Below are 11761 nucleotides of genomic sequence, written 5' to 3'. Positions count from 1 at the left end.
CGTCGAAAGTACAATTTTAGTGGCAAAACAATTAAAAATAAGCGACTCCGAGGTAAAAGACAAAGGGAAATTCTCGATTATCAATAAAATTGGAAATGTTATTGAAGAATAATTAACTGGATTGGCCGATGAGGACAAAGTTGGCTTTCTTCAGCCTATTGCCGAAATTTTAATTGATTTGCCGCCACCTCTTGAGGAACTTGATAAAAACAAGAGCGAGTTACTTATTCTAAAGAAAGAGATTGAAGCGCTTAAACTTATGCATGAGCAGATATCCAAGGAGGTTGGGGTCAAAGAGAGTATTACCCAGGTTAAACAAGAGCAGGTTAATTTACAGTAAGGTGATGGTGTGTCCCCCTTCCAGTCCCTCATTGAGTCCACAAGTGTACTTAGACGTCAGTTCAAGATAGTAGGCCAGATTGGAGACCCAGATCAAAAGGATAAGTTGAATTACAACTCATTACGGAGACAGATTGATACAGGTGAGGAAAAGTACAAGGAGCATGAGATTGTGGATGGGGTTATTCGCGCCATCAGCCCAGGGCTTGTTTTAAGAAGTTATCTAGAATCCTTTAAGACCTTGTCTCTTGAGCGTCTCAAGAAAATCCTTCGTAGCCATTATGGGGTTAAGAACACTACGGAACTGTACCAAAGTTTAGCATTTATTTGCCAAAGTGGGAAAGAAACACCACAAGCATTCCTAATGAGAGCCCTTGACTTAAGGCAAAAGATACTCTTTGCAAGCCAAGAAGGGGAAGACTCCTTGAAGTATGATGCTTCGCACATTCAGCAACTCTTTCGTAGAATCGTTGAGACTGGGCTACAAGATGAGAGTATCAGTGTCAAACTTCGGCCTTACTTGGCCAACCCACTGGTTGATGATGAAGAACTCATTCACCAGGTGAATGTTGCCGTTTCGTCTGAAGAGGAACGGCTTCGCAAATTGAAGAGCCAGACCAAAACTAAGCCAGCCTATGTGACGCAGATTGGTCAAGAGGCAGAGTCACCAGAAGTACCTTGTAGTAAAGTCCCCACCGTGAAGAAGGATCCTAACCTACCAAACCGGGCAAAAACAGAACTTCAAGAACTCAAGGCTGAGATGGAAGCATTGAAGACGGAGGTTAAGAGTAGATCAGAAGCGAACGCCCAACCAGTCCGACGGGGAGGAAACAGTTGGAGTTATGGAAGGGGTTGGGAACGACGGGAAGCAAGACCCCGACCATCCAAATGCCAGTCTTGCTTTGAGAAAGGGGAAGAACGGTGTAACCACTGTTTTAAATGTGGGAGCGATAGCCACTATGCCATTGGTTGCCGACAGGGTCAGTCACCAGGACAGAGAGCGCTAAACGAGAGACGGCTACTTGTGCGGGACCAGAAGTAGCCGAGCCCCCACATGTGTCCCACCAATGCAACTGCTGCGCAAAAACCGAAACACAAGTCCCTTATCAACGCTGTTCCCAATGCCAGGCAGTGTGGTATTGCTCTAAAAGATGTCAGAAAGACAGTGGTCCGCCCATAAGACGATTTGTCAAGCAATTAAGGAGCTGTCACAAAGAGAGAATCTAGTAATCCTTGAAACCGCATTTATCAGCCACCTGACACCCACACAGCATGCAAAAGTTGTCAATCTAGTAAGAAGAAAATGTACAGTTAAGTGTTTACTTAATGACAATGAAGTTACTGACCTATGGGACACTGGTGCCCAGGTCTCGATAATGACAAGAGGCATGCTGGAGGAAAAACTTCCAGGAACAGTGGTGAGGGATATATCAGAACTGATCAGTGTAGGACTTGACCTAACCGCAGCTAATGGAACCAAGATTCCTTTCATTGGATGGGCTGACGTGGGGGTGCGACTTCCTTCATCGGCAGACGTGCATTTTCCATTTCTGATTACAGTTGATCGGCTAGAAATGCCAATATTGGGCTACAATGTCATTGAAGAATTAGTAAAGATGTCTACTCAAGAAGGAGAGTCTACATCAGGATTCAACATTTTAAGTGCTTTCAAAAAAGGATTCGCAGATAGTGATGAGAGGCAGCTGGAAACTTTGATTAACTTGATTCAAGCCCCAAGTGATGATTACCTTTGCACTGTCCGAACATCAAAGAGAGATATTATCATCCCGAGGGGCCAGGTTGTTAATGTTTCATGCAGGGCAAATACTGGGCCTGTGTCAGCAACGATACCAGTTCTGTTCGAACCTGATGAAATGGCTCAATGGCCAACCGGTCTCCAGATTTATGAAACGCTAAAGACTGTTAAGAAGGGATCTGTGTCACGTATTGATATTGAAGTCTATAATACAAGTCAACATGACATTACACTTCCCAATTGCAACCGCACCTCACTGGGATGATTGTAGTTAGTTAAGTCTGTGTATTGCTAGCGAGGATTAACTAACCACGGTTTTAAACAACTCCATTTATTACACCAGCTTTCTGTCAGTCGCTGTACTTTTCACAAGGGAGGTTGAATAGGGTTCAAAATCTAAATTACAGCAAATCGCGTTAGTGATATGAAAAACAGTTATCCCTTATAATCAAGCAAAGATATTTACCCAGTGGTATCTCACAGTTTCTCTCAATTCCTCTTACTAGCAAGTGACTTAAGTTGCGTAATCATGTCTATGACGTCACCTAACAAATTCTAATCACGGATTGTTGGCGATACACTCCCCCGCCAAAAAAAAGGTTACAGTAATCATAGTAAATAGTATCTGAAAGTTCACTTAGAAGTTAATTTTGTTTTCATCAATCGGTATAAGTAATACAAGTCTCTGTACAGGACGTTGAACAGTGACATATCCTTTGCCTTGGTATTGCTTCATAGGTTCGTTTACGGTGAGATTCTTGTATTGCACGTCTACTCTTCGCACTTTCCCATCTGCACCTGGGTAAACATTTGACACTTTTCCAAGCTTCCAGTTTCCTCTCACTAAGTTGGAATCTTGTATCATAACTACGTCTCCGATTTTCAAATTTCGGTGAGATGTGTGCCATTTTTGCCTTAATATCAAGCTTGGGAAGTAGTTCGAGTTCCAAAAGATCAATTCCTGTACTGTACCATGGCGGTGCTGGCTTCAATCTGTCTTCAGGTAATTGGCCCATCACTTGCTGACTTGTTTTCTTAGCAAGTTTTTTGCAGATAACGCATCTGAACTTAATCGATTTTACCAACTTAAGGAGTTTGGGTATCCAGTATTTGGTGCGCACTTTGCTGGCAGTAGTTAGAATGCCATGATGTCCTCTTGCATGAGTTTGTGCTACATAGAGATGTGAGAACGGATGATCATATGGTAGTAATATAACTTCGTTGTCACCGTAATTTGTTTGTAACTTTGCAGTACGACTGCTTACTACATAGATGCCGTCTTTGCGTGTGATAGGACACAAACGGTTGTACTTGCCATTTTCAATATCATTTCTCATGTTCTGCTGAATCTCTTTGATCCAGAAAATCTCTGACTTTTTAATATCTTCAGGTGTCAGTTCTTGCGTTGCGCTTTTAAATGACGGTTTGGGAAATTTGCTGTAAAATTTCAAAATTCTTGCAGTGACACGTAGTAGTTTGCCGTAACTCGAATATTTGGCGATGTCAATTCGTAACGCTAGGGTGTCATGAGGTCCTTCTATCTTCGTTACCATTGTAGTCCGGATTACTTCGGATAGTTTTGGCTCCAAGTAATCACGAGTGATTGGCCACTTGTCTTCTGTTTGTTTAAGAAAATCGGGACCCTTTTGCCATGTGCTTTCAAGTCCAATGTCATCGGGCTTCCTGCCTCTTGTCAAACAGTCAGCTATGTTATATTTACTCTCTACCCAATACCAGTTTTCAGGGTTTGTTCCTTCCTGTATTTCACCTATTCTAGTGGCGGCGAACGTGTTGAACCCGTATGAGCTTTTCTGTATCATGGCATGTACAATCTGAGAATCTACGATGTGGTAGATCTTTTCAAAGCGATATCTACATTCCTTTTCTATGAACACTTTTAGACGTTTGTTCAGTACCGCTCCACACAGTTCTATACGGTCAATGGACATCTTTTTTATTGGTGCAAGACGATTTTTGGACAGTATTAAATTGCTCTCAAATTGGTTATTCTTTCTTTGCCACCGTACATATGCACATGCAGCGTATGCGTCTTTGGATGCGTCACTAAACACAACGAGAATAGGGTCGCCAATAGCATCCATTGGTTTAAGGCATCTCGTAAATCTGATTTGATTCATGTCTTTCAAATCGTTGAAGAAAATAGACCAATTCTGTTGGTTTTCCTCGGGTATAGGGTCGTCCCAGTCAAGTTTCGGTTCAGTTCCCCACAAACGGCGTAAAAGAATTTTGGCCCTTACTGTAAATGGTCCTGCCAACCCTAGGGGATCATACACGCTGTTGATCTGTGACAAGATTATACGCTTTGTGAGCTGTTGGGGATCTTGGGTGGGGACGATATCGCTCGTAGACCTTGAAGTATGTATTCGCTTGATAGTAAAGTTAACCTTGACTTCGAAACACAGTTGATCTTCTGATTGACTCCATTTAACTCCAAGTATCTTTTCTGTTTGTTCCTCGATCGGTATATTTGTTTTTTCTTGTCTGTCAGTATCGCTTGAGAACATCCACTCTTTGACTTCAAATCCTCCTTTAATAATAGCCTTCTCGATATCTTGAGTCAGTTTAATAGCTTGTTTGCGATCGTCCGTACTTTCGATTATGTCGTCCATGTACGTATTTCTTTGTATTATATCTGCTGCTTCTGGGTATTTCTCTCTTGACATCTCTGCGGTTTTTCTCAAAGCAACGGTTGCAATCGTAGCTGACGGCTTGTCACCGAATGAAACTCTGAGCATTATGTATGTGTCGGGTTCTCTTGTACTATCCATATCCCTCCACAGAAATCGGTGGGTGTGCTGATCTAACTCTGTCATCTTCACAGTGTGGTACATCTTTTTAATATCACCAATGAAGGCTACTTTATTCTCTCGGAAACGTATAAGGACTCCCAATAAGTTATTGAGTAGGTCAGGACCTTTAGCCCAATACTCATTCAAGATATGACCCATGTAATTGGCGCTGCTATTGAACACTATGCGCACTGGGGTAGATTTGGAATCAGGCTTGAGAACTTCATGATGTCCGATATAATGCACCGGTCCTTTGTAGAGTGTTAGTTCCTTTTTGGAGAGTTTCCTTGCAACTCCTCTAGTTACCATGTCTTTTATCTGGTTGTCATACACTTGTTTAAGAAAATCGGGACCCTTTTGCCATGTGCTTTCAAGTCCAATGTCATCGGGCTTCCTGCCTCTTGTCAAACAGTCAGCTATGTTATATTTACTCTCTACCCAATACCAGTTTTCAGGGTTTGTTCCTTCCTGTATTTCACCTATTCTAGTGGCGGCGAACGTGTTGAACCCGTATGAGCTTTTCTGTATCATGGCATGTACAATCTGAGAATCTACGATGTGGTAGATCTTTTCAAAGCGATATCTACATTCCTTTTCTATGAACACTTTTAGACGTTTGTTCAGTACCGCTCCACACAGTTCTATACGGTCAATGGACATCTTTTTTATTGGTGCAAGACGATTTTTGGACAGTATTAAATTGCTCTCAAATTGGTTATTCTTTCTTTGCCACCGTACATATGCACATGCAGCGTATGCGTCTTTGGATGCGTCACTAAACACAACGAGAATAGGGTCGCCAATAGCATCCATTGGTTTTTGGAGAGTTTCCTTGCAACTCCTCTAGTTACCATGTCTTTTATCTGGTTGTCATACACTTTTGCGTGTTCGGTGTTCCTTCTTAGACGTTTCTCGGTCGTTATCAGTTTCGCGAAAGCGACCTTCCGGTTGTCAGGAAGATTCTGAGGATCCTTGATCCAGGGATACTCAGCGACCCAGCGATTTTCCTCTTTGTTAAAGTTTAGATTTCGTTCGATTAGTTCCAGCTCTCGCTCTTCTTGAATAGTGCAGTCTTTCGCGCCTAAGGAACATTTTCCACATCTACATCCTCCACATTTCGGTTTGCATTCTACGCCAAGGTTCTCAATTTTGTAAAAGTCTTCTATATTGATTTTGCCTACAACTGTGTTGACTCTGGCATTGATGAAATCGTGATACAGATGTGATTCTTTAAGTAACGGGTGCGTTCCTCCAATACATCGCCCGAAACGATTCCTTAAGAGCACAAGATGACCGATGTTTTGTTCTCTTTCCGGGTGATAGGCTGCATATTCGTAACCGATTAAAATGTCCACAGGTCCTGAGGGTCGCTCGATTTCTTCCTTTGTGACGTTCTTGAAAAGATGTACTATGTCGTCTATGTTAACACTTTCAATGTCTGAGGTGATCCTTTCGATGCCGTAAGCTTCGAATTCGATGACGTGACCTTGCTTATCTATAAGAGGTACCTTGTATTTGTTGGTCTTAATCTTCTCGCTCTGTGCTCCAACTTTGATGACTGAAAGTTCGACTTTGGATCCTTTAAGTTTCTCTTGCTTTGCTTTAGTGTTTGTGATAAAACAAAGTGATGCGGCGTTATCCCACATTATATTAGCTTCTCCTCTTTTGGTTTTAACTCTTTGTACTTGTAACAGGCAGGTGTCAATTTTTGTATTGTGGCATACATTTGCTGAGGCTGAGACTTCCTGAGGTGTTTCTTCCGTCTCGTGTATAGATGGATGGTGCTTTCTTGTGCAGCCGCCTACACCACAGTCTTTCCTTGATTTGCATGTACGTTGTCGATGACCGATCTTTAGGCACGACCAACAGGCTCGTTTATCTTTGATGATCGTCTTTTTCTCTTCTATTGGCTTGGCTAAATAAATTCTGCAGTCTGCTGTCCAATGTCTTCCGTGTTCATGAATCAGACATTTTGGTTTGGGTTCTTTGCTTACTTCCTCGACGCCTTCTGTATAGTGCGATGTGCCTCTGTAATGTTGATTGTTGGTCGTCGTCCGAAGAGAAGCACTGTCGTATTCAATAGCACTCCTTTGATTTTGCAGAAATTCAAGAAGACTAGGGAACTTTTTTGATTTGTCGATGTGACTTCCGTGACAACTAACCATTTCCGCCCATTTTCTTCTGATGTCTGTTGATAAAGCTTTCTCTATAATACTGACCGAACTCGTTGTTGTAATTTCCGCTTCTAGACCGAGTCTTGTGAGGTCTCTGTATCCGTCTTCTACAAGAGTCACGAATTCGATGAAACGTTTATCTTCTCCTTCCTTAAGTGTTCTGAATCTACGTATGCCGTCAATGATAACGTCTGCAATTTTGGCTGGATCTCCATACTTTTCGTCCAGTCTTCGCCACATTTCTTGCACATCGTCGTCTATGCTCTTTACCAGGCCTTCGGGTTCTTTTCCAAGACAAGAGCGTAGCACATATGCGGCATCTCTTCCACGAATTTGTGGCATGACTTGTTTGTTGAAATCTCTTTTAAACTGAGGGTAATGACGTAGTTCTCCATCAAAGTGCGGCATTTTTACCTTTTCCAGGTGTAGAAAGGAAGAAGTCGCGTCAGATTCCTGTTTTATCTGCTCTTGTTCTTTTACGTTAGTATATCTAACTACAATTTGTTCAACAATTTCGTAATAATAGGTTTGGATTTTAGCTATCCATTGCATCTCAGATTCGGCTGAATCAAAGGGCAATAATTCTAACAGTTCAGCGTTAAAGGTTTTGCAATCTTGAAATTGATCTTCTATTTGTTTCTGTAAGTCTTTTAACGCAAAATTGGGCATTTCTTTTGACTGCAACGCGTGCGAAATACTTTCGTAAGAAGCTTCGAAAACAGCGCGCGCAGTGTTCCTTTTAACTTTTGCGTTGTCAATGGCCTCTTGACGAGCCGCGTGCTCGCGCGTTGCCTTTTCGCTTGTAGTGACATTTTCGACATATTTCACTTTACGATTAAATGCATTGGAATATTTTTCCTCGACTTCTGTCATCCAGATTTCTTCTTCGTCCACTAAATGCTCGTCAGTCAGGAAGTTAACATACTCTAAGTGCTTCCCTTCCAGTTCTTCCCATGCATCAACAAGTTTTGAGTAATTGGTTTCTACTACCTCGATTCCTTGGCTTGTCTCTATGGACTTGATCAAAATGTTCCGCTTTCGTGTGAAGTTTCCCTTGGCAATTCGCCGTGAATTCTTAGCTTTGTCGGTCATCTTCTGTTCCAGTCGTCGCTTAGTAGCTAACCACACTGGATTTTGAATGTATTGCTAGCGAGGATTAACTAACCACGGTTTTAAACAACTCCATTTATTACACCAGCTTTCTGTCAGTCGCTGTACTTTTCACAAGGGAGGTTGAATAGGGTTCAAAATCTAAATTACAGCAAATCGCGTTAGTGATATGAAAAACAGTTATCCCTTATAATCAAGCAAAGATATTTACCCAGTGGTATCTCACAGTTTCTCTCAATTCCTCTTACTAGCAAGTGACTTAAGTTGCGTAATCATGTCTATGACGTCACCTAACAAATTCTAATCACGGATTGTTGGCGATACAGTCTGTTACACCCATGGAAGCCCGATTAGCCAAAGAGAAGGTGCCCGAAACTTGGCGTAAAGACGACTCATGTACCCCTACTGGAGTAGGCGATGAAGGACTTTGCAAGGAACCAAATAATGCTGTGCCTAAGGTTGACATGACTGGTCTGACAACGAAACAAAAGGAAGTAGTACAACGGATGTTGAAAGAAGAAGCCGCCTCATTCGCAACAAATGAAGATGATATAGGGTGCATGGAAGGTCTTCAGATGGATATTGAATTGTCAGACAGTACACCCGTTCAGCGGAATTACGTGTCAATCCCAAGGCCCCTTTATCAAGAAGTGAAGAGCTACATCGAAGACCTAATGAACAAACGGTTCATCACCAAATCACGATCATCTTATTCGTCGCCAGTAGTGTGTGTTAGGAAGAAGGATGGCACTCTTCGACTGTGTGTAGACTATCGCGAATTAAACCGTCGTACCGTTCCTGACAGACACCCCATTCCAAGAATACAAGAAAGCCTGGATAGCTTAGGTGGTAATTCGTGGTTTAGCGTCCTGGATCAGGGCAAGGCTTACCATCAGGGCTTCATAGCACCAAAAAGCCGACCATAGACCGCGTTCATCACACCATGGGGTTTATATGAATGGGTTCGTATACCCTTCGGGTTGACAAATGCGCCCGCAAATTTTCAACGATACATGGAGCATTGCCTTGGCGAATTGAGGGATGAAATAGCCATTCCCTATTTAGATGATGTCATCGTTTTTAGCCAGTCCTTCGAGGAACACGTGGAACACATGCGAAAAGTACTCAAGCGCCTCCGGCAGCAAGGTATCAAACTCAAGCCGTCCAAATGTAAACTGTTTCGAAGAGAAGTTTGTTTCTTGGGACGTATTGTTTCCAAAGATGGATATAGAGTGGATCCCAGCGGAATAACTGCTGTGACTACCCTGGCAGAAAAGAAACCAAGGACTGTCGGGCAAGTGAGACAGTTAATTGGATTTCTGAGTTACTATCGTCGTTATATTCCCAACTTTGCCTGTCTCGCCAAGCCGTTGTATGGACTGTTAAACACACCAAAGCCTGAATGTACACCCAAGCATACTGTGAGGAGGGCCTCCGACAAAAGGAATGGCCAGTTACCATCTGCAACACCAATTACGTGGACAAAAACCCATCAACAGTCATTGCGAGAACTCATTAGATATCTGACTAATCCACCGATTATGGCCTATCCAGATTATGAAAAACCATTTATTGTTCACACGGATGCATGTAATGATGGCCTTGGTGCGGTCCTCTATCAGCGACAGGATGGGAAAACCAGAGTCATCGCATATGCGTCCCGCACTCTTACACCCGCAGAGAAGAACTATAACCTTCATGCCAGAAAACTCGAATTTCTGGCCTTGAAATGGGCAGTGTCGGACCAATTCCGGGATTATCTATATTATGCACCCGAATTCACAGTGTATACCGATAACAATCCGCTGACATATATACTGACTTCCGCAAAGCTGAATGCGACCAGCTTACGCTGGGTTGGCGAAGTAGCAGATTTCAGGTTCCAAGTGAAATACCGTCCAGGCAAGTCCAATAGTGATGCTGACACGCGGTCACGAATGCCTCTGAACATTGAAGATTACATGGCCACGTGCAGTGAAAGAAGCAGCTTAGAGTCGAGGTGACTTTCCGTGGCTAACAGCTTTAACTGATTCGATTACAGCCCTAGATGATGACAACATTATTACAACAGACCAGCAAATTGACCTTAAGCAAGCGCAAGAATTAGATCCAGTGATTAGCAGGGTTATGCACTTCATACAGTCAGGGAAGAGACCTTCAGTCCGAGAGAGTAAAGCTGAATCCAGGGACGTACAGCGGCTGCTGTTCGAGTGGAACAAACTGATCCTAGGAAACGATAATATGTTGTACCGTAAAACAAGTACAAACGAACAGGTTGTATTACCCCGGAAACTTCGTAGGATTATTCTTAAAGAACTCCATGAGTACATGGGCCACTTTGGTGCTGAAAGAGTGTTTGATTTGACAAAAGCAAGATTTTACTGGCCACACATGAAAAACGATATCACACACTTTGTTACCAAAGTATGCAGATGCATCAAACAAAAACCACCTGTGATCAAGCAGCGAGAGCCACTTAACCCAATTGTCACCACAGCACCCTTTCAAATGGTCTCACTGGATTTCCTCCATGTTGAAGCAAGCGCAGGAGGCTATCAGTACATCTTGGTAGTGATGGATCACTTCACCCGGTATGCTCAAGTTTACGCAACCAAAGATAAGTCTGCAAAGACTGCAGCAGAGAGGGTATACAACGATTTCATCTTGCGTTTTGGAGTCCCTGAAACAATCCACCATGATCAAAGCGGTGAATTTGTGAACAGACTGTTTTACAATCTGGATAAACTTCTTGGAACTCGTCATTCAAGAACTACGCCGTACCACCCCCAGGGGAATGGTCAGGTTGAACGCTTCAACAGGACATTACTTTCAATGCTCCGGACTCTGCCAGAAAAACACAAGTCAAGGTGGCGTGATCACCTGAACAAAGTGGTACATGCATATAATTGCACGAAGAATGACTCGATAGGTTACGCCCCATTTTTCCTTCTATTTGGCAGACCCCCGCGTCTCCCTGTTGACCTGATGTTTAACCTTAAACCACTCACTGGATTCAGTTCCTACCCAGAATATGTTAGAAAGTGGCGAAATGCTATGTCAGAAGCTTACAAGATAGCTTCAGAAACTGCCCAGCGGAATGCTCAGCGGGGAAAGAAACAGTATGGCAAGAAGGTACGACACATCGTGCTTATGCCTCGAGACAGAGTGCTTGTTCGAAACCTGAGTGAGCGAGGCGGACCAGGAAAACTGAGGTCATACTGGGAAAACGAGGTGCACATATTTGTGGAGCAAAAGGGAAATGGCATGCCAGTCTACGAAGTCCGATTAGAATCGGGAGCCAAGCCATCCAGAGTACTACACCGCAACTTACTGCTACCATGTACTTACTTACCTGTGGGCGAATCCAATCTACCAGTTTCTCAAACCTCCCAAAGTGGTCGTAGACAACGTAAGCGGATGCATGTACCAAAGGACAAGCAGTTTGCCCAAGACTCGTTCACGGCTAGCCAAGACGAAGACAACAGCAATGAAGATATCCCATCACTTGTACCAAGCCAACTACAACCGTGTGTCCGGCCCGGTAATAGTGCGCACCCTTCCGAAGAATTGCG

At 43.1% G+C, this 11761-nt stretch overlaps 2 protein-coding genes across 2 annotated transcripts; both read right to left on the bottom strand.

Annotated features, from left to right (window-relative positions):
* Positions 1–2754: 2754 nt before the first annotated feature.
* On the bottom strand, positions 2755–5565 carry LOC138035931 (uncharacterized). The gene has a single exon (XM_068882325.1). It carries the CDS (start codon positions 5563–5565, stop codon positions 2755–2757), a length of 2811 nt encoding a protein of 936 aa, XP_068738426.1.
* A 35-nt stretch (positions 5566–5600) lies between these two features.
* On the bottom strand, positions 5601–8171 carry LOC138035930 (uncharacterized). The gene has a single exon (XM_068882324.1). The coding sequence runs from the start codon at positions 8169–8171 to the stop codon at positions 5601–5603; it is 2571 nt and encodes an 856-aa protein (XP_068738425.1).
* Between the last annotated feature and the right edge of the window lie 3590 nt (positions 8172–11761).

Source organism: Montipora capricornis, unplaced genomic scaffold (genome assembly GCF_036669925.1).
Source record: "Montipora capricornis isolate CH-2021 unplaced genomic scaffold, ASM3666992v2 scaffold_438, whole genome shotgun sequence".
Classification (NCBI taxonomy): domain Eukaryota; kingdom Metazoa; phylum Cnidaria; class Anthozoa; order Scleractinia; family Acroporidae; genus Montipora; species Montipora capricornis.
This window is presented reverse-complemented; position numbering and strand designations above follow the sequence as displayed.